The sequence below is a fragment of the Taudactylus pleione genome, unplaced genomic scaffold, assembly GCF_031769625.1.
Source record: "Taudactylus pleione unplaced genomic scaffold, aTauple2 ptg000537l, whole genome shotgun sequence".
In the NCBI taxonomy this organism is placed as follows: Eukaryota; Metazoa; Chordata; class Amphibia; order Anura; family Myobatrachidae; genus Taudactylus; species Taudactylus pleione.
The window spans coordinates 10,040,842-10,061,478 of record NW_028284939.1 but is presented as its reverse complement, the minus strand read 5'-3'; the positions used below and the strand labels follow the sequence as shown (position 1 = coordinate 10,061,478).

The 20,637-nt window shown below is 45.0% G+C and overlaps 1 protein-coding gene across 2 annotated transcripts in view; it reads right to left on the bottom strand.

Annotated features, from left to right (window-relative positions):
* Positions 1-20,637, bottom strand: part of KCTD15 (potassium channel tetramerization domain containing 15) — a 55,586-nt gene that overhangs the window by 24,483 nt on the left and 10,466 nt on the right. For both annotated transcript variants that reach the window (XM_088451142.1, XM_088451143.1), the window contains exon 3: positions 7,444-7,588. In XM_088451142.1, the coding sequence (XP_088307268.1) occupies positions 7,444-7,588 (145 nt within the window). The remainder of the gene's footprint in view (positions 1-7,443; positions 7,589-20,637) is intronic.

Here is a 20,637-nt window from a genome sequence, read left to right as displayed (position 1 = left end):
TCGGCCGGCCCCCAGGTAAGCAGTCTGTGTCTGAGGAGAGAGGGTGTGGCTATTTTCCGCACACCCCTCGCCAAGGCGCTGCGCACGCCTATGCTTAACAGTTCCAATCTGGGAAATGTGGACGTCATTTGGTACTCGTTAATCGTTTGACATAGCTCCAGCAACAGGAATGGGACCTTGAGTGGCAGGTTATCATCAAAGGTCCTCGACACAGAACTCTCAAAGTATGAAAAACAGATTCCCGATGCATCCCACCGTGGAAAACGCTTTCACGATGAATCATGTGATACAAATGACTTCACTACTGTCTCTGTATAAAAGTTATACTTTTCGGATGTGACATCACCGCTTTCCAAATATAAGTGACATCATCACTACTCACCAAACATATACTGTACTTTACAGATGTGACATCACATTTCACTAAATAGAAGGATATATTTTACAAACATTAGAAATGCTACTTGTGTATTGAACATGCTATTGATATTGAAAATGATATGGAAATTCTGTGATGAATATAAAAACACACAGCTCTATGAAATAAAGGAACCGGATTACTATGGAAACACAAAATAGCAAGGCTTCTCTAAAGTCCTGTACCGAGACGTTACTGTATGCAAACAAAAAGGAAGTGTAGCCAACCAGGAGGTAGATACATACATACATACATACATACATACATACATATTACTAAATCCCTATCTTGTCCCATCCCAAACACTACTTTTCCCTTACAAAGTTTTATATGAACCTTATATCTGTACCAACTTCAGCACTAAACAGGGCCAAATAGGCGTCACTGCAATGGTGCCGGATGACACAGATGCTCAGGGGTGGGTAGAGAGGGGGCCTCGGAAATAGATGAATCTGTTCCGCCAGGCCCCCCCCTCACTGCCCTTGTGTAACCACCTCCAGCCTCCAACGTGCCATACCTTGGGCAATGACTAGGTCCTTTTTAGTAATACTTACGTAGCCATAGAACACTGATTGTGTTTGGTATATTGGACAATGCATGGCATACTGTAACATGTAAACATACTTGTGAGCTAACTGGCTACTAGCTGCATTGGCAAGAGTGTGTCTGTGTAGTAGGGAGAGTAGATTGTAAGCTCCACTGGTGCAGGGAATGGTGTGAATGAATAGACATTCTATGCGTAATATGATGGTGCTATACTATATTACCATACTATGATAGGAGGAGATGCATCAAGGTTTTCAAAGAGTGGACAAGTTGCCCATAGCAACCAAACCGCTTTTACCTAAGGAGTAATAGTTATAATATTAGAAGTCACTCGGTCATAGTGACTGTATGTTTGCTGTAATGTCTGGCTGCAATAACTGGGTGTGAGTGATGAGCCAGAGGACCCAAAGCCGCCACATTGTATGAATAACTGGGAATATAGTGTTGACTTGATCACTCTGTGACATGGATATACTGTATGTCATGTCCCGATATTAAAGCTATTGTATTGTTTACTTTGTCATTCTCTGGCATCACTAATCACCTAACACTTACTCCTGAAGAAGCTGGGTGGTCTTTACCCAGTGAAACGCGTTGAGACCCCTCTGTACTCCTGTGATACTGCTGGACTATAATTTGGACTCTGCTCTGCCCCTCCTGGACCCCTTTGGCATATACTGGTACTTTCCATGTGGATTGATTACACAGCTCACCAAGTGTTGCATCTGGAATGCTAAGGACTGTGCTGGTGAGTTACACATCACCTCATGGTAATTAAGTGTTGCCTTCATATATCTATTCATCTGTATGGGACGTATTGGAGGTTGTCCTAGGTCCAGCTGTTTATTACACAGGAACAGACATTCATTCATCTTGTTCTATTGTGAACTTTTATTCATTCATTTTTTATTTGAGGTATTTCTGTTTTTTAAATAAAACTTTGTGGTTTATATTACGCCGTCCATCTTATTTAGCGCTGGTTTTTTGTGTATATACTAATCACCTAAGAAAATGACATATTTCATATCACTTATTATTATCCTTTATTTATATGGCGCCACAAAGGTTCCGCAGCGCCTGACACAGTACATAAATGAGCACACAAGAAAAACAGTTTAAAGTAATACAAAACAATACAGGACAAGGACAAGGTTTATACACATAGCTGCATAACACAAGCAGCAGGACGTGAGCAACCAGGTGTTAGGTGCCGTTGTGGGGAGTTAGGAGTATTATACTATAAGTAGGTGGAGGAGAAGCACGTGAGGGACGAATGCATTATACCCTTATCTCTAATTAGAACTTATGCATTATATACAAGCGATGTCAGGTATAATTGTTTTTAAATAGCATCTGTATAAAAAGGTGAGTTCTCGTGTCATCATGTCAGTGGCCATTAGGAAAACTTGTAGATTACAAGGATCGATGTCCCACCTACTATAACGTACTAACCTGGGTACGCACTTACCCGACCCAGCGGCCGATATGGTAAGCTACACACGCTTACCAATCGGCCGCTTGATGTGTCTGCACTGACATCACAACTGGGCGGGCATTTAAATTTACCCGCCCAGTTGTGATGTCAGTGTTGGCGGTCCGTACACACATGCAGATGTAGCAAAATGTCTGAACGATATACAGGCAATGGCTGTGCCGCAGGGCCGACCTGACAGGTCTGTGATCTACGACGGTCACAGACATATCGTCTGTACACACCTTCCGATGCGCTAACAATGTACTATTCTTCCTTCTAGCAATGTATCTAAAAGTAATTGCCCAGATTTATTGATTTTAATATAATCATAGAACGTGTTATAATTTACAGAAGGGGGCGATTTATCTTCTAAATCAGAGGTTCCCAAGGGCGGTCATCAAAGCTCCCCAAAGGCTGCGGTGATGGAGGTGCCCGACCTCCTGACTGCCCGCGGGACACTTTGGCACACGGGTGGAACAGCGGGGCAGTGCCTGAAAAACGGGGCTGTCCCGCTGAAATTGGGAATAGTTGGGAGGGGTGCGGCCTCTATGGGGTGGTGCCACTGTTTGTCCGCACTGATCGAACGTGCCTTGAGCCGGCCCTGCGTGCGCAGCTAAATCACCCCCACGCCATCACTGTATACGGAATTTGACAGGTATTTTTTAGTCCACTTTAGCTTACAATCTATTTTTTGTGCTCGGGACAAATGGAGACAAAGCGACTTGTACAAGATCATGAGGAGCCCAAACTAGGACCTACAGAAGGAGTCATTGTTCTATAACCACTCCCCCTGTAACCTTCATAATAATTCATTGGTTATACAAGGGTTTCCAATATGGCATAGTGGCGTCACGTCATTGAAATCTTTTCATAACATATTATAAATAAATATCTTTGTGACTAGGAAGCGCCTGGAGACGACACCAATTAGTTTGTTATGCGACACTTGTATAGCTGCGTACGACAAAGTCTGTAAACGAAGCACGGCGGAACTTGGCGTGAAGAAAAACGTTGCGGCCGCTGCATTGTACACTTCCTATACAGATTCAGAGTCACGCACAGATATACAAGTGTTGCATATCAATTGAATCAATCCTGGTGCGTCTTAGTTGCATCGCTTTGTCGCATGTTCAGGTAAAAAAAGAGGCTCTATGCTAGCAGCGTGGCACGGGACCTGGCGTGCCGAGAGGGGCTGTTTGGTGTGACTGCAGCAATAATGTATGAAGGCACATCTGTACGTAAGGTCTAACAAATGCGAAGATATTGTAACAGGGGTTCCCAACCACAGTCCTCAAGGCACACTAACAGTCCAGGTTTTAAGGATAGCCATACTTGGGCACAGGTGACTTAATTAGTACCTCAGTTATTTTGATTTAACCACCTGTGCTTTAGCATGGATATCACTAAAACCAGGACTGTTGTTGTGCCTTGAGGACCGTGGTTGGGAATCACTGTTGTAACATGTACCACAAGGAACCACTAGGCCTTTTTGGCAACGATACACGGGTCTCATGTCAAACTAGAGATAAAAACCGCACCTAAAGGCGCACATCCACTAGGCGATATTAATGTGCGATTGCACGATTACGCCCTTGTAATCGTGCAATCACTCATTAATTGTGCACTATAATGTCGGAAACGACCAGCGATGCGCTCTCCCGCTGGTTGGTTCCGACATCAATCATCGCCCGAACATGCCGGTCAATCTGCCGATAACGACAGATTGGCCATGTTCGGGGATGATGCAGGGTGCCTACACTGAAAAACTAAACGTTCAGTGTAGGCACTGCGGGGGATGGGGAATGACGGTACGATTATGATTCTGTAATTGTACTGTCTTTCCCTAGTCGCCTAGTGGATGTGCCGCTTAAGACATCGCTGAAACATAGGCCCTGATTCAGAGCCAGACGATCTGACCAGAGCGCTCGCTCTGAATCAGGGCCCACCTCCATTAAAATGGAGCGTCCTCCTGGACGCTCGCATAGCTGTGGGTCACCACCCACAGCATATACGAGCGTCCAACAAGATGGTCGTGATGGTCTTGACCATCGCGACCATCGGACTTGCGAGTGAAACCCTGTGGTCGGGTTTCTCAACCGCAAGGCCAGGAGTGATTTTGGCTCTATCAGAGCCAAAATCACTCCCACTAACATCACTAGTGATGTCAGTGGGGCCGGCTTCAGACGGTAGGCGTTCCCATAGGAACGCCTCCGTCTGGTAGGCACGCCCCCGGAACGCCCACCAAAGGGGGCGTGCTGTCAATCAACATCGACAGCACGCCCCCTTTGGTGCGAGACCCGGAGCGATGGAAAGTCCTTCGCTCGCCGGGTCTCGCGCATGCGCACGACGGAGCTCCCTCCGTCGTGCGCATGCGCAGTGGGGAACATCGACCCACTTGCGAGCGTACTGCCGCTCGCGAGTGGGTCTGAATGACCCCCATAGTTTTCAGAGAAATTCAACTTTTGAGAAAGTTTATAGATAACATTCTTGCTTCAAATGTATCAAGGTGAAATAATCCGCTGGTTTCTATGGGCTCTATTTATTAACCTTATTTTGACTAAAATAAAGTGAAAAAGGGTGTTTTCACACCATTTTCACATTATTTTAGTATCACCTGTAGTTATTACAGGGCAATTGGAGTAGAATTCGTAAAATTCTACTCCAACCCCTAGTATCACTTATTTTTAGTAAGCAGATCACATTTCCCATAACTGTAATGGAAAATGTGATCCGACCAGAGTTACTAAAAATAAAATGTGAAAAAACATCGGGGATAGCCCTGTGATAATAACGCCACCTGGAGGTGGCGTTATCCAGGGTCTCCACCGGTTACCGGACTCCTGCCCTGCTCTAACGGGGAGAGCAGAACCGGGAGTCAATCCCAGTAATCAGCTGTGTGATCTAAACAGACCGCAAGCTGATTACTGTAAAAAAAAGAAAAAAAAAAAAAAATTTACTTACCTGACTCCAGGGACCGGTCCTCCGGAGATGACTCCCCTCCGGTCAGCTGGTCTCCCATAGTGTACTGCTGCCCGGTCATCAGGTGATCGGGTCCCAGTGCAGTATGGGAGATCACCTGACCGGAGGAATGGAGAACATCACCAGAGGCCCGTGATCATCCAGGTAAGTGTAATTAAGGGAGAGGGAGGTCGCGGGGAGGGGAGGAAGGGGGGTCACGTTGGTATGCGATCACGGGAGCGGGGCTTAGCACCGGAGGGTAGCAGCGGCGACCGGTCGGCGCATGCACGGGCACTTAATCACTTTTTTTTTTCGAAAATACTGTGATAAGGCTCCGAAGGGGATTCGCAGGGACAGAGCTTTATCGCAAGCTCTGTCCCTGCAAGGGATTTGTAGTAAATCCCTGTGATAGTGCCTGAATTCGCAATGCGAATTCAGTTGTTAATATCACACTACAATCTGCATTCAATCTGCGGATTGCAGTAAATAGAGCCCTTAGTAACTTATTTCCCCTTTGGTGGACCAGTGAAACCCATCTCTGCTCCAATGTATAATATGGATTCCATGTCTGTATAATTTATTAAAGCTGCTGTAGTTGGAGCCCTGAAGGCTGCTCTATGATGCCGTTGTCCTCAGGGGCTCATTTGGTTCTGTTATACAATACCGGCTGTTCCATTTTATTCCCCACTTTAAAATGGCAGAGGAGGCCGTTTAAGTGGGAGGACCAATCGAAAGCCAGTATCACACAGCCTCAGTTTCTGGCTGGTGCTGAGTGATACCGGTGCTGGTTCTTCTCCAAAAAACACTTTTTTTTGTTAAAAGTAAAGCAAAACGAACAAAAGAATATGTTCAGTAAAGCAGGTTTGTATCGCAATAAGTGCTCTAGAATTGATTCATTATAAGGTTCCGCGATCTGACTGAGCATTAGAACATGAAAAGAGCTAGACCAAAATATAGCCAATTACAGCAAAGAGTTAGACTAACCTGTTGCAAAGCATATTCCAGGGCTTGACCAACCTGTAGCCAATCCCATTGTAGGATTAGTCCAAACTGTAGCCAATCACAGCATAGGGCTAGATCAGCATATAACCGGTCACATCATAGGACTATAGTAACCTGTAATCAATAACATTACAGGACTAGACCAACCGGCAGCCGATCACATCATCAGGCTAGACCAACCTGTAGCCAATCACAGTATAGGGCTAGACCAGCCTATTACCAATCACATCAAAGTACTGTATTAATCTTTAACCAAATCACATTACAGGGCTAGACCAACCTGTAGCCAATCACATCATCGGACTAGACTAACCTTTAGCCAATCACATCATCGGACTAGACTAACCTGTAGCCTTTCATGAAATCGGTATGTAATGCAGATTAGCCGCCGGATGAAATACCAACGCCGGAAGCCCGAACGCTCTACATCCCGACTGGAGCTGGTAAGTACCCTAACCCTCCCTTGCCTCCCCCTTAGTGGTGCCAAACCCTACCCTCCCCCCGGTGGTGCCTAACCCCCCCCCCCTAATCATGACCAGTCATTTCGACAGTACGGAACTTCCCCTAAAATACTTATGTTCTACACTAATATTGATGAGAGTGTGCGGACATCATGACTGTCTATGATACATATGAGATAATTACATTGGTAAACACACATATTCCCGTATACAGTGAGCCTGGTTTCCATTATAACGGGCCCTGGGAAAATCAAGTCCTTTATGTTAGAAAAAAATATGCCCTGAGGCCCCCAATGACCTAGAAACGCCAACTTAGAGGCACCTTCTCCACCTGTGGGCTGTCCTCAAGCAAAAGAAAGTGAATATTAGAGCATAACTAGGTGCATTAATGCGCTAAGTCTGTACTCACTCTGTAAAGGACACCCAGATTGGCCCATGACACGATGTGTGATGTTTTGCATCTGCGCAGTGTGTTTTTTTTTTCATTAAAAAAAATATATTTGTTTAAATTAAATAAATAAAATTAAAAAAAAATAAAAATCGGGCATTGCTTGGCATAAAGAGCCATTTCGGTATCTTCTTACCTTAAAACCTTCAGGAAGTAGCAATTTACAGGTCCGTAGAAAACTTAAGATGTAGCGGAAAATCTCCCCGTCTCGATCAATGAAGTAATGCTGCTTTAAACTGTCCAACACAATTGGTTCTGTGCCATTAAACAGACGACTTATTCTGAAAGGGAAAATAGTATTTGTTACAAGTTGGATCTCACAACTTCGCACAAGTTCAAACGGATAAATACAGCTTATGCAGACAGCTTTGTATCAGTATCGTGGGTATATGAAAACATCTATAGATAATTTAGAGAGTGATAATAACAATATACCCATTGTAAAGCTGGGCACACACTGAGACGATGTTGACGCAATATGTCGTTGCGAATCGGCCGGATCGCAACGACCTATCGGACGCATCGCTCATTGTGTGCGGGCAATATGCGCGCTTCCGCGGTCGCATGCGGTATTGTCCGGTCAGCTGCGCTGCACGCCCAACCGGATGACATGAAATGCGGCCCCCTTGCAGGTAATGAAGGACGGAATGAGGGATCGTTCATTACCTCGTGTAGTCAGGGCCAATGAGCAGATTTATCAGTGGGTTTATCAGTGTCCCAGATGGTCTCAGTGCTCAGTAAATAAAGACGTCCTTTTAATCATCATTGCCACAGAGGTCTGCATAGGTGGTCAGCATAATCCAGCCTGGACCTATGGTGTCACTGGTTATATATATATATATATATATATATATATATATATATATATCTGAAGTATCACAGTTCCAGCACCGCACACATCTCCCTCCCCCCCGTGTGCAGCTTTTTGCAGCACATGGTACAGCTGTAACACTAGGTCAATAGCCCCTGGCTCTGAATCTCATTGGGCCCTGGGCAATCTGCTGCTCTTGTTTTCTGTAGAATCCAGGGAGCAGAGTTTGGAGTATTCATTACAGAACATCTAGCACAGGATTCGCAAGGACAGGCCAACACCATTACATCCTGAATTTTGTGTATGTTAAAGACTATGGCCCTGATTCAGAGCCGCTCGTTCGTTCTGACCGATGTTCGCACATCTGCGCATGCGTACGGATTTTAAAACGCATGCGCGAACCAGTCAGTGCGGCCGAAAATCGTTTGTTCGCTATATAGCGAATGCCTGCTATTTTGAGTGACAGAAGGAGGCGTATGTGGGTGGTAACAGGGGAAGGTGCTTGAAAACGGGGGTGTGGAATTCGAACGCAGGCGTGCTTAAAGGTCAAAACGGGCGTTTTAGGGGAGTGCATAATTAATACAGCAGCGTCATTGACCACGTCACTTGTTTTTTTTTTTACTCAGAACTGCTTGCAAAATAGCGGTTGAAAAACCAGCCACAAGAATAGCGAGCAGTTCATACGCTGTTCGATGTACTCGATTAATCTAATAAATAGCGGACATGACGTATGGTGCGAGCGGCAAGGGGGCGTAGTTTTCAAAATTACAACTGCAAGTTTTGCTCGCTCGTTCAGACATAGAGGCGTGAACAGACCGCAATTAGCGAACGGTTCATTTGAATAGCCACCCCTTGTTTTAGAACGAACGACCGCAAATAGCGAGCGGCTCTGAATGAGGGCCTATGACACGAGGACTTTTGCTAGCATGACTGTGCAATAAAAAAATATAATATACCTATAGCTATTGATAATTCGCACACTGATCATTATAAACAAGTCATACATTGCTAAACCCTCTCAGCTATTTGAGTGTATTTAATGCAACAGACAGTGGTATCTGCCTTTGTTACAAGGACAAATGTAAAAGTCCGTAAACTGCACACTGTACCAATTAGGGGAAATTAGAATTGGTGGCACATGATAAATGCAGTGAATCTCCTCAATCCAATGTTAACCCAGTAACGTACGTGCGCATGTGCGTCCTGCAAAGTATAAACTGCTGATGGATTACCGCCTTCTGCAAACCGGTTGCCGGGTTTTTCTTTTTCCAGTATGATTTAATGCTTTACTAATTATTGCGACGTTGAACAAATAAGCTTAGGAGATATTATTAGACTAGCTGGCAAAATCAATATAAAAAGAGACTTTATTCATTTTTACTGCCCCCTGTATGGGTAACGGACATTTCATCCAATCAGCTTCTTTGCAGGGCTGAGTTCACGTCTTTTTTTTTTTTACTGATATTTATAGTCGCAGTAAGATAAAAAAACAAAGTGAATAAACTTACAGGAACAAGGTATAAGTGTAATAGGCACAGGGATCAGGATGTGGTGCTCAGACCTCTAATGTAGATAAAGTTATAGGACCTCAAAATATTTCCCAAAGTGAGCCAGCCCCCAAGCCGCATCCCCAGGGTCCAATCCGTGCAGCTGTTTTAATGGTGGCTAATACAGTTTCCTAGGTGGCAATACAACATTAAAGAATAGCTGTACCATGGTTTCTGTGAAGTTGTCATTCATTCTATCTATTTCTCTCTCTCTCTCTCTCTCATATCTATCTCCAGGCTCGGACTGGCCTGCCTGGGAGCCGGGGAATTCCCCGGTGGGCCCCACTGACTCTGCTGTGAGGGGGCGGGGCCTACAACGCTGCCGATGTCTGCAAGACATTGGCAGAATAGCATAACAAGGAAGCATAGCCGGGGGCCAACCGCAGAGAGTAATTAAAATACTTTATTTTTCCTAAATCCCAGGCGTCTTGCTTAATCTGAGTCCAGCACTCGGAGGTGGCGGAGCTTCAGTAGAGGGGGCCGCCCTTCAGTGTCACAGGACAGACCGATGTGACCTGCCTTCCTCTGTCCTCTGACTCTTCCTGTTGGCTGCACAGCCAATTCAGGATGCGACAGGGACGTCAGGCTCAGTGAGTGACAGTGCAGGAGCTTTCTTGAACCGAGCCTCTCTTTCTCTTCATATACCCCTCTCCCTTCCCCATCTCTCTCCCCTTATAAACCTCTCTCCCTTCCCCATCTCTTTCCCCTTATATACCTCTCTCTCTCCCCCATCTCTTTCCCCTTATATATCTCTCTCCCTTCCCCATCTCTTTCCCCTTATATACCTCTCTCCCTTCCTCATCTCTTTCCCCTTATATACACCTCTCTCTTTCTCCCCATATACCCCTCTCCCTTCCCCTTTATATACCTCTCTCTCTCTCCCCCATCTCTCTCCCCTTACATACCTCTCTCCCTTCCCCATCTCTTTCCCCTTATATACCTCTCTCTCTCACCTTATACCTCTCTCCCTTCCTCATCTCTTTCCCCTTATATATCTATCTCTATCTCCCCTTATATACCTCTCTCCCTTCCCCATCTCTTTCCCCTTATATACCTCTCTCCCTTCCTCATCTCTTTCCCTTTATATACCTCTCTCTCTCTCCCCTTATATACCTCTCTCCCTTCCCCATCTCTTTCCTCTTATATACCTCTCTCTCCCCTTATATACCTCTCTCCCTTCCCCATCTCTTTCCCCTTATATACCTCTCTCTCTCCCCCCTTATATACCTCTCTCCCTTCCCCATCTCTTTCCCCTTATATATCTCTCTCCCTTCCCCATCTCTTTCCCCTTATATACCCCTCTCTCTCCCCTTATATACCTCTCTCCCTTCCCCATCTCTTTCCCCTTATATACCCCTCTCTCTCCCCTTATATACCTCTCTCCCTTCCCCATCTCTTTCCCCTTATATACCCCTCTCTCTCCCCTTATATACCTCTCTCCCTTCCTCATCTCTTTCCCCTTATATATCTCTCTCCCTTCCCCATCTCTTTCCCCTTATATACCCCTCTCTCTCCCCTTATATACCTCTCTCCCTTCCCCAACTCTTTCCCCTTATATACCCCTCTCTCTCCCCTTATATACCTCTCTCTCCCTTCCTCATCTGTTTCCCCTTATATACCTCTCTCTATCTCCCCTTATATACCTCTCTCCCTTCCCCATCTCTTTCCCATTATATACCTCCCCCTTATATACCTCTCTCCCTTCCTCATCTCTTTCCCCTTATATACCTCTCTCTCTCTCTCTCCCCTTATATACCTCTCTCCCTTCCCCATCTCTTTCCCCTTATATACTTCTCTCCCTTCCTCATCTCTTTCCCTTTATATACCTCTCTCTCTCTCCCCTTATATACCTCTCTCCCTTCCCCATCTCTTTCCTCTTATATACCTCTCTCTCCCCTTATATACCTCTCTCCCTTCCCCATCTCTTTCCCCTTATATACCTCTCTCTCTCTCCCCCCCTTATATACCTCTCTCCCTTCCCCATCTCTTTCCCCTTATATATCTCTCTCCCTTCCCCATCTCTTTCCCCTTATATACCCCTCTCTCTCCCCTTATATACCTCTCTCCCTTCCCCATCTCTTTCCCCTTATATACCCCTCTCTCTCCCCTTATATACCTCTCTCCCTTCCCCATCTCTTTCCCCTTATATACCTCTCTCCCTTCCCCATCTCTTTCCTCTTATATACCTCTCTCTCTCTCCCCTTATATACCTCTCTCCCTTCCCCATCTCTTTCCCCTTATATACCTCTCTCTCTCCCCTTATATACCTCTCTCCCTTCCCCATCTCTTTCCCCTTATATACCTCTCTCCCTTCCTCATCTGTTTCCCCTTATATACCTCTCTCCCTTCCCCATCTCTTTCCCCTTATATACCTCTCTCTCTCTCCCCTTATATACCTCTCTCCCTTCCCCATCTCTTTCCCATTATATACCTCCCCCTTATATACCTCTCTCCCTTCCTCATCTCTTTCCCCTTATATACCTCTCTCTCTCTCTCCCCTTATATACCTCTCTCCCTTCCCCATCTCTTTCCCCTTATATACCTCTCTCCCTTCCTCATCTCTTTCCCTTTATATACCTCTCTCTCTCTCCCCTTATATACCTCTCTCCCTTCCCCATCTCTTTCCTCTTATATACCTCTCTCTCCCCTTATATACCTCTCTCCCTTCCCCATCTCTTTCCCCTTATATACCTCTCTCTCTCCCCTTATATACCTCTCTCCCTTCCCCATCTCTTTCCCCTTATATACCTCTCTCCCTTCCTCATCTGTTTCCCCTTATATACCTCTCTCCCTTCCCCATCTCTTTCCCCTTATATACCTCTCTCTCTCTCCCCTTATATACCTCTCCCCCTTCTTCATCTCTTTCCCCTTATATACCCCTCTTTCTCTCCTCATATACCTCTCTCCCTTCCCCATCTCTTTCCCCTTATATACCTCTCTCTCTCCTTATATACCTCTCTTCCCCATCTCTCTCTATATACAGTACCTCTCTCCCCATATACCGCTCTCTTCCCCATCCCTCTTCCATATCTCCCTCTCTCCATATATATGCATTTCCCACCCTAGGCTTATACTCGAGTCAATAAGTTTTTCCCATTTTTTTGTGGTAAAATTAGGTACCTCGGCTTATATTCGGGTCGACTTATACTCGAGTATATACGGTACCTCTCTTCCCAATCTATCTCTCCCTATATACCTCTTACCCAGCTCTCTCATAATATAAATATATATATATATATATATATATATACATACACATATATATACACGCACACACACACATACAGTCAGGTGCATAAATATTGGCCTCTATTGAGATGTGCTTTAACTGCAGACTTTCAGATTTAATTTGAGGGTAAATACATCCAAATCAGGTGAACGGTGTAGGAATTACAACGGTTTCTATATGTGCCTCCCACTTTTAAGGGGCCAAAAGTAATGGGACTATCAACTCAAAAGCTATTTCATGGACAGGTGTGGGCTATTCCCTCATTATTTCATTATCAATTAAGCAGGTAAAAGGTCTGGAGTTGATTCTAGATGTGACATTTGCATTTGGAATCAGTTGCTGTCGACTCTCAATATGAGATCCAAAGAGCTGTCACTATCAGTGAAGCAAGCCATCATTAGGCTGAAAAATCAAAACAAACCCATCAGAGAGACAGCAAAAATATTACGTGTGGCCAAATCAACTGTTTGGAACATTCTTAAAAAGAAAGAACGCACCGGAGAGCTCAGCAACACCAAAAGACCCGGAAGACCACGGAAAACAACTGTGGTGGATGACAGAAGAATTATTTCCCTGGTGAAGAAAAACCCCTTCACAACAGTTGGCCAAATCAAGAACACTCCCCAGGAGGTAGGTGTATATGTGTCAAAGTCAACAATCAAGAGAAGACTTCACAAGGGTGAATATAGAGGGTTCACCACAAGATGTAAACCATTGGTGAGCCTCAAAAACAGGAAGACCAGATTAGAGTTTGCCATGCAACATCTAAAAAAGCCATTACAGTTCTAGAACAACATCCTATGGACAGATGAGTGAAGTTTGTGAAGTCGCCTTGCGTGCCGCCCGCAGGTCTCTTTATGCACTATTCCATTCCCAGTCGGGAGTGGAAATAAAGGAGGGCACCGACCCATTATTTATCCGTGGAGCACAGGAGTATACTAGCGACCCACCCTGGCTTCGCGCAGGAGCAATTTTGAATTTTCGCCAATAGTCTTTTTTTTTTTTTTTTACTGAGGTCCTATAAGATTGCCTTGTAGAAGACATGAGTCATTTTTCCTCCGGACGTCAGCACAGTAAAGATGTAGGGCCTGATTCAGAGCCGTTCGCTATTTGCGGTCGTTCGTTCAAAAACAAGGGGTGGCTATTCAAATAATCCGTTCGCACATTGCAGTCTGTTCACACCTCTAAGTCTGAACGAGCGAGCAAAACATACGCTCGTTTATTTGATAAAAACGCCCCCTGGCCACTCGCACCATATGTCATGTCCGCTATTTATTAGATTAATCGAGTACATCGGACTGCTCGCTATTCTTGTGGTTGGTTTTTTCAACCACTATTTTGCGAGCAGTTCTGAGTTTAAAAAAACCAAGTGACGTGGTCAATGACGCTGCTGGATTAATTATGCACACCCTTAAAACGCCCGTTTTGACCTTTAAGCACACCTGCGTTCGAATTCCACTCCCCCCTTTTCAAGCACCTTCCCCTGTTACCACCCACATACGCCTCATTCTGTCACTCAAAATAGCAGGCACTCGCTATATAGCGTACAAACGATTTTCGGCCGCACTGACTGGTTCGCGCATGCGTACTAAAAACCGTACGCATGCGCAGATGTGCGAACATCGCTCGGAACGAGCGTACTGCCGCTAACGAGCGGCTCTGAATGAGGGCCCTAGTTTTGAAATAACACGCAAAAATGCCACGTAAAGTTATCCATGAGCAAAACAGGTCAACTCCAGCCACGTTACGTGTCTGTCCCTGCGCGTTATTTATTGTCATTCTAAAGCAGCCTCTTCCCGGGAATTGGACTCATTTGAAATTAAAGAATCGTTTTTCACATAAATGAAATAGGAACGGTAAATATTTGCAGTTTTTTCCCTTTTTTTAATCAGTAAACAGGGCTTACATCAATTTGTCCTGGAGAAACCGTATAATACATCAATCTCTACATGGTATAAAATAAAATCCATTGTTGTGATATATCTTTTAAGTTTCTTTCATTGACATTAATGTGTCATACACCTAAACCTTCCGCGACAAAGGCTCCATAGAAGAGTGACAACTACATCAAAATCCGTCCAGTGTTTCCCAAGATTAGCCCAAAACACACACACACACACAAATGGCCTAACAGGGACACAAGAGAGAGAGCACGAGCGAGATGGTTTGGCACTTGATTGCTCAAACGCCATACCGTAAGATGCAGGCTTTCCACCCGACACATACAAATTGCAAGAGGTGGCGGCACTTCGGACTCGTAATGAAATCAACTCCACGAATGTTGTGCTGTGTCCGCAACGTAATAGTGCAATAAAGCGTTATTACGTTGCAGACACAACATTCACAGAGTTGATTTCTTTAGAAGTGTGGAATACTGCCATCTGTTGCAGTTTATATACAGTGGGGCAAAAAAGTATTTGGACAGCCACTGATTGTGCAAGTTGTTGCACTTTAATAGATGAGAGAGGTCTGTAATTTCCATCATAGGTACACTTTAACTGTGAGAGACGGAATCAGAACAAAAAATTCCGGAAATCACATTGTATGATTTTTAATCAATTTATTTGTATATTCTTGCAGAAAACATTTGGACAGCTACCAACCAGCAAGAATTCTGGCTTAAGGCCCCCATACATCAGAGATTGATTGCAGCAATCATGCAATTTGCAATCGATTGTGTATTAAAATCTTTCCCTTTTTCAATCGATTGTGGCAATTCTGCAATCGATTGAAAAAGGGAAAGATTTTTATACACAATCGATTGCAAATTGCACGATTGCTGCAATCAATCTCTGATGTATGGGGGCCTTTACACAGACCTGTTACTTCTTCTTTAGGAAGCTCATCTATCCTACACTCGTTACCTGTATTAATGGCACCTGTTTGAACTGGTTAAATGTATAAAAGACACCTGTCCACACCCTCAAACAGACTGAAACCTCTCCACCATGGCCAAGACCTTAGAGCTCTCTAAGGACACGAGGGACAAAATTGTAGACCTGCACAAGGCTGGGATGAGCTACTCGACAATAGGCAAGCAGCTTGGTGAGAAGAGATCAACTGTTGGCGCAATTATAAAAAAAATGGAAGAAATACAAGATCACCTGACAATCTCCCTCGACCAGGGGCTCCATGCAAGATCTCACCTCGTGGGGTATCAATGATCTTGAGAACGGTGAGGGATCAGCCCAGAACTACACGGGGGGACCTGGTCAATGACCTTAAGAGAGCAGGGACCACAGTCACAAAGGTTAACATTAGTAACACACTACGTAGTCATGGATTCAAATCCTGCAGCGCCCGAAAGGTCCCCCTGCTTAAGCCAGCACATATCCAGGCCCATCTAAAGTTTGCCCATGACCATCTGGATGATCCAGAGGAGGATTGGGAGAATGTCATGTGGTCAGATGAGATCAAAATAGAACTTTTTGGGATGAACTCCACAGGCGGGAGAAGAATGATGAGTGACATCCCAAAAACACCATACCCACTGTGAAGCATGGGGGTGGAAACATCATGCTTTGGGGATGCTTTTCTGCAAAGGGGACAGGACGACTGATCCGTATTACGGAGAGGATGAATGGGGACATGTATCGTGACATTTTGGGGAAAAACCTCCTTCGCTCGGTAAGAGCACTGAAGATGCAACGTGGCTGGGTCTTCCAGCATGACAATGACCCCAAACACACCGTCCGGGCAACTAAGTAGTGACTCCGTAAGAAGCATTTCAAGGTCCTGGATTGGCCTAGCCAGTCTCCAAACCTCAACCCAATAGAAAATCTGTGGAGGGAGTTGAAAGTCCATGTTGCCCGGCGACAGCCCCAAAACATGACACATCTAGAGAAGATCTGCATTGAAGAGTGGGCCAAAATACCTGCTGCAGTGTGTGCAAACCTGGTCAAGAACTACAGGAAACATCTGACCTCTGTAATTGCCAACCGAGGTTACATTACAAAGTATTGAGTTAAACTTTTTGATTGCCCAAAAATATTTTTTTTCCGAAAGAATATACAAATAAATTGTTTAAAAATCATACAATGTGATTTCCGGAATTTTTTGTTCTGATTCTGTCTCTCATAGTTGAAGTGTTCCTATGATGGAAATTACAGATCTCTCTCATCTTTTAAAGTGCAACAACTTGCACAATCGGTGGCTGTCCAAATACTTTTTTGCCCCACTGTGTTATATATATATATATATATATATATATATATATATATATATATATATATATACACACACACACACACACACACACATGAGTACATACACATACATGCCCAACAGAAGGTAACAGACAGGTTAATTTACAAATGTTATGATTAATGGGAGGCTATGAATTAAAGGGTGGGGAAAAAAAGCTGACAGGGAGGTGTATGACAAACGATAATTACTACAGGCAGTAATAACAGCAACTACACAATGGATGAGCTATGTAGTCACAGGCACTTATTACATACTATTAGGTACCTCCCCTCACTGGTCGCTTGCTCATGCTATATACTGGTGATTGCAGTAACATACCTTACATCCATTATGGTGTATGTAGTGGTAAATAGCAACATCACAGCCCAAGTCACTGGAAGACAGCAGGACAAGTATTGCTGGCCATACACCTGCACGATTTCGGGCTGGTTGCCCGATTTTCGAGGAGTCATATGATGGATCTTGTGAAAATCGTGTATTATTTTAGTAGGATAAGATCCGATGCGCGCTCCCGCAGCTCCTATAATCGGATCTTATGATCAGATGTGCAGCCCATATGTTCCATCGTATCGTGTGCAGACCGTGCTGTTTATTTTGTTCATGCGATCCATCGAGCGCGTGAGGCACAGGATCGATCATACGACAGATCCTGTGCTAAGAAAAACAACAAATATGCTACCGGGACTGCCGGGGTGCTCCGGGGAATCGGATGGTGAATCGGATCGGATGCTGGTCCTGCAGGTGTATGGCCAGCATTAGAACGGCTCGCTGTTCCTTTGGGAAACGGCATTATACTAACTTCTTACACAGAGGGGCTGATTCTGGGTTGGGAGCAAAGCAAATAAAAAGCAAGTAAGTTTGTATCTGGAACCAAGCTGCACTGCAAGGGATGCAAATACATTTACTTATTTATTTTGCATGCAGGGTAAATACTGGCTGCTGTTGCATGTAGCCCACACATGCTGGATATCTTTACACTGCACTTTAGATATGAGTTTGGACACACCCCTCCAAAATCTAAATCTATGCAATTTTTTTTTTTAAATAAATTCTCTGCAGGAGGAGGCAAAACCGGTCAGAGAATTACCTGGGCTAAGCCACTCACTGCGCAAGCAGTTTGGTTGCCCCATTCTGGACTGAGTATTGCTGCTGGGAGATTTTTACACACTGTTGCCGCAGCCGAGGGGGGTGTACGGCTGTTTGCGATTGCTACTGGTGCATTCATTTTCCCCTGTGCGTATTCAGCAGCGCCACCAGAGCCCTCGCCATTCTTGTGCCGCGTTTGGGGCGTGTTGTTGGTGCAGGAGCACTTTGCACGGGCATGCTGCGCCCTTAGCAGCTTTTACATCCGCTGAGCAGCGCAGCGTCCGGTGACCACCACTATAAGTGCCGGACCGAGGACTATGCCATTCAGCCAAAGGTGGGGGGGGGGGGCATTCTGATAAAGGGATGTAGTCAGCATCCCGGCGTGCGGGATGCAGACGTCCAAAATTACGGCGCCGAATAACCAACAGCGTAGGGATCCTGGTACCAGAATCCCGATCACCAGCATCCCGAAGGTAAGTATGGGGCGTTAGGGGAGGGTTAGGGTGTGGGCTTACGCAACAGGGGGGAAGGTTAGGTTTGGGCCCCAGGGAGGGAGGGTTAGGTTTAGGGTGCAGGGAGGGCAAGGTTAAGTTTAGGCACTAGGGTGGGGGGTTAGGGTTAGGCACCAGGGAGGGAGATTTAGGGATAGGGGTAAGGGTTAGACTTACCTGTATTTCCTTATGGGTGTCGGTATTCTGACTGTCGGGATGCCACTGTCAGTATTCTGAACAGCGGCATTCCCAACAGCCGGGATCTCCTACCCAACCCCTGGTAACTACATTATCAGCTCCAACTGTGCCAGGGAACAGACTGCTAGTACTACCACCCATTATTACTGGTTACAGTTGCTATTGGGACGGATTAGTTCCCCCTATATACTGTGAGAGGCACTATATAAAGAACCTTTCTATATATATTTTAATCATAAGATCTTTTTTTATCTGCAGCCGGTGCGGGTTACATGTGCTATAAATAATCTTCTATTCTTGAAGTTTGCATGCATTTGTACGACACATGATTAGTGTGATTGTTTGTACATAACTTTCATTCTACATTATTAAATACAATTTTTACCCTTACGTTTTAAATACAGCGTGTCCCAGTATCTTTATTATCGGCCATATCAGTTGTGGCGTTTTCTTTTTTTAAAAGCGCAGTTTCTCATAAGGTAACTTGTTTACATCTGCCCCACCTGTAGTGCAACGTTGTTTTTGCCAACATACAAAGTTACTCGCCTTGTTATTTTTTTTGCTTTACTCCCAAATCAAAAATCAGCCCCAGAATGGGCTATGATATTAACTGCAGGGTTTGATGACATACAGATGTGCCCACATACATCTATCCTCCGCGCGCTACAAGTCACGCTGCACATAACGCGGGGGCTCCTTGTGTCTCGGTAGCGCCGAGTGTCTTTACGTGCGACATTTTACCTTCAAATGCGTCGTGTTTGCACAAGCAGCTCCTGCTGATTAAAATGATATGCGGCATGCCTAAGTTCCGTCAGCGACTGCATCTGCAGACGAATCGCTACGTTACAGCCGCTGACACTGTAACGTAGCATTCCGCTTGCACATACAGCCGCTGACACTGTAACGTAGCATTCCGCTTGCACATACAGCCGCTGACACTGTAACGTAGCATTCCGCTTGCACATACAGCCGCTGACACTGTAACGTAGCATTCCGCTTGCACATACAGCCGCTGACACTGTAACGTAGCATTCCGCTTGCACATACAGCCGCTGACACTGTAACGTAGCATTCCGCTGGCACATACACCTGAAGTGCAAATAAGACGCATTTGAAGGTAAAAAGTTGACACGAAAAGGCGCTCAGCGCCACCGAGTCACAGCACGGCATGACGCGACTAGAAGGGAAGTTTAACGAGCAAGGAGGACCCATCTGTAAGTGTAAAAAAATCTATTTACTTTCCAGCATAGAGTTGTCCTGGTTTTCAGTTTTACAGAACAGAGAACCCCAACCACGATCTTCTGTTTCATACAAAGTTATAGGCCCCGATGACGGCAGATGTCAACTTAGTTTTTTATTTTACGGACCCCGAGGTATTGAATTCTAATGTTGTAATCACCAGAGTCTAATAGCTCTTCTTGATGTGGGTGCCTTTCAGTATGTACCAATATTTGCAGCTCACCATAAACATTTGCAAAGAGAACCAAACCTCAATTATTGCAAATACTTCCTAGCAGGAACGGCTTCCCCTTACTTGAACCGCTGTTTGCACCTACAGTGTGGTTGAACGCTATCAGTAGTATTCACGTGAAACAAAATGTAAAACGTTATGTGAGCAGAAAAGACAAGGACATCCCCACGTATAGTGACGGTTAGCATTACTGCCTCACAGCACTGAGGTCTTGGGTTTGATTCCCACCACGGCCCCAACTGTGTGGAGTTTGTATGTTCTCAATGTCCTTGCCTGTGTTTCCTCTCACAC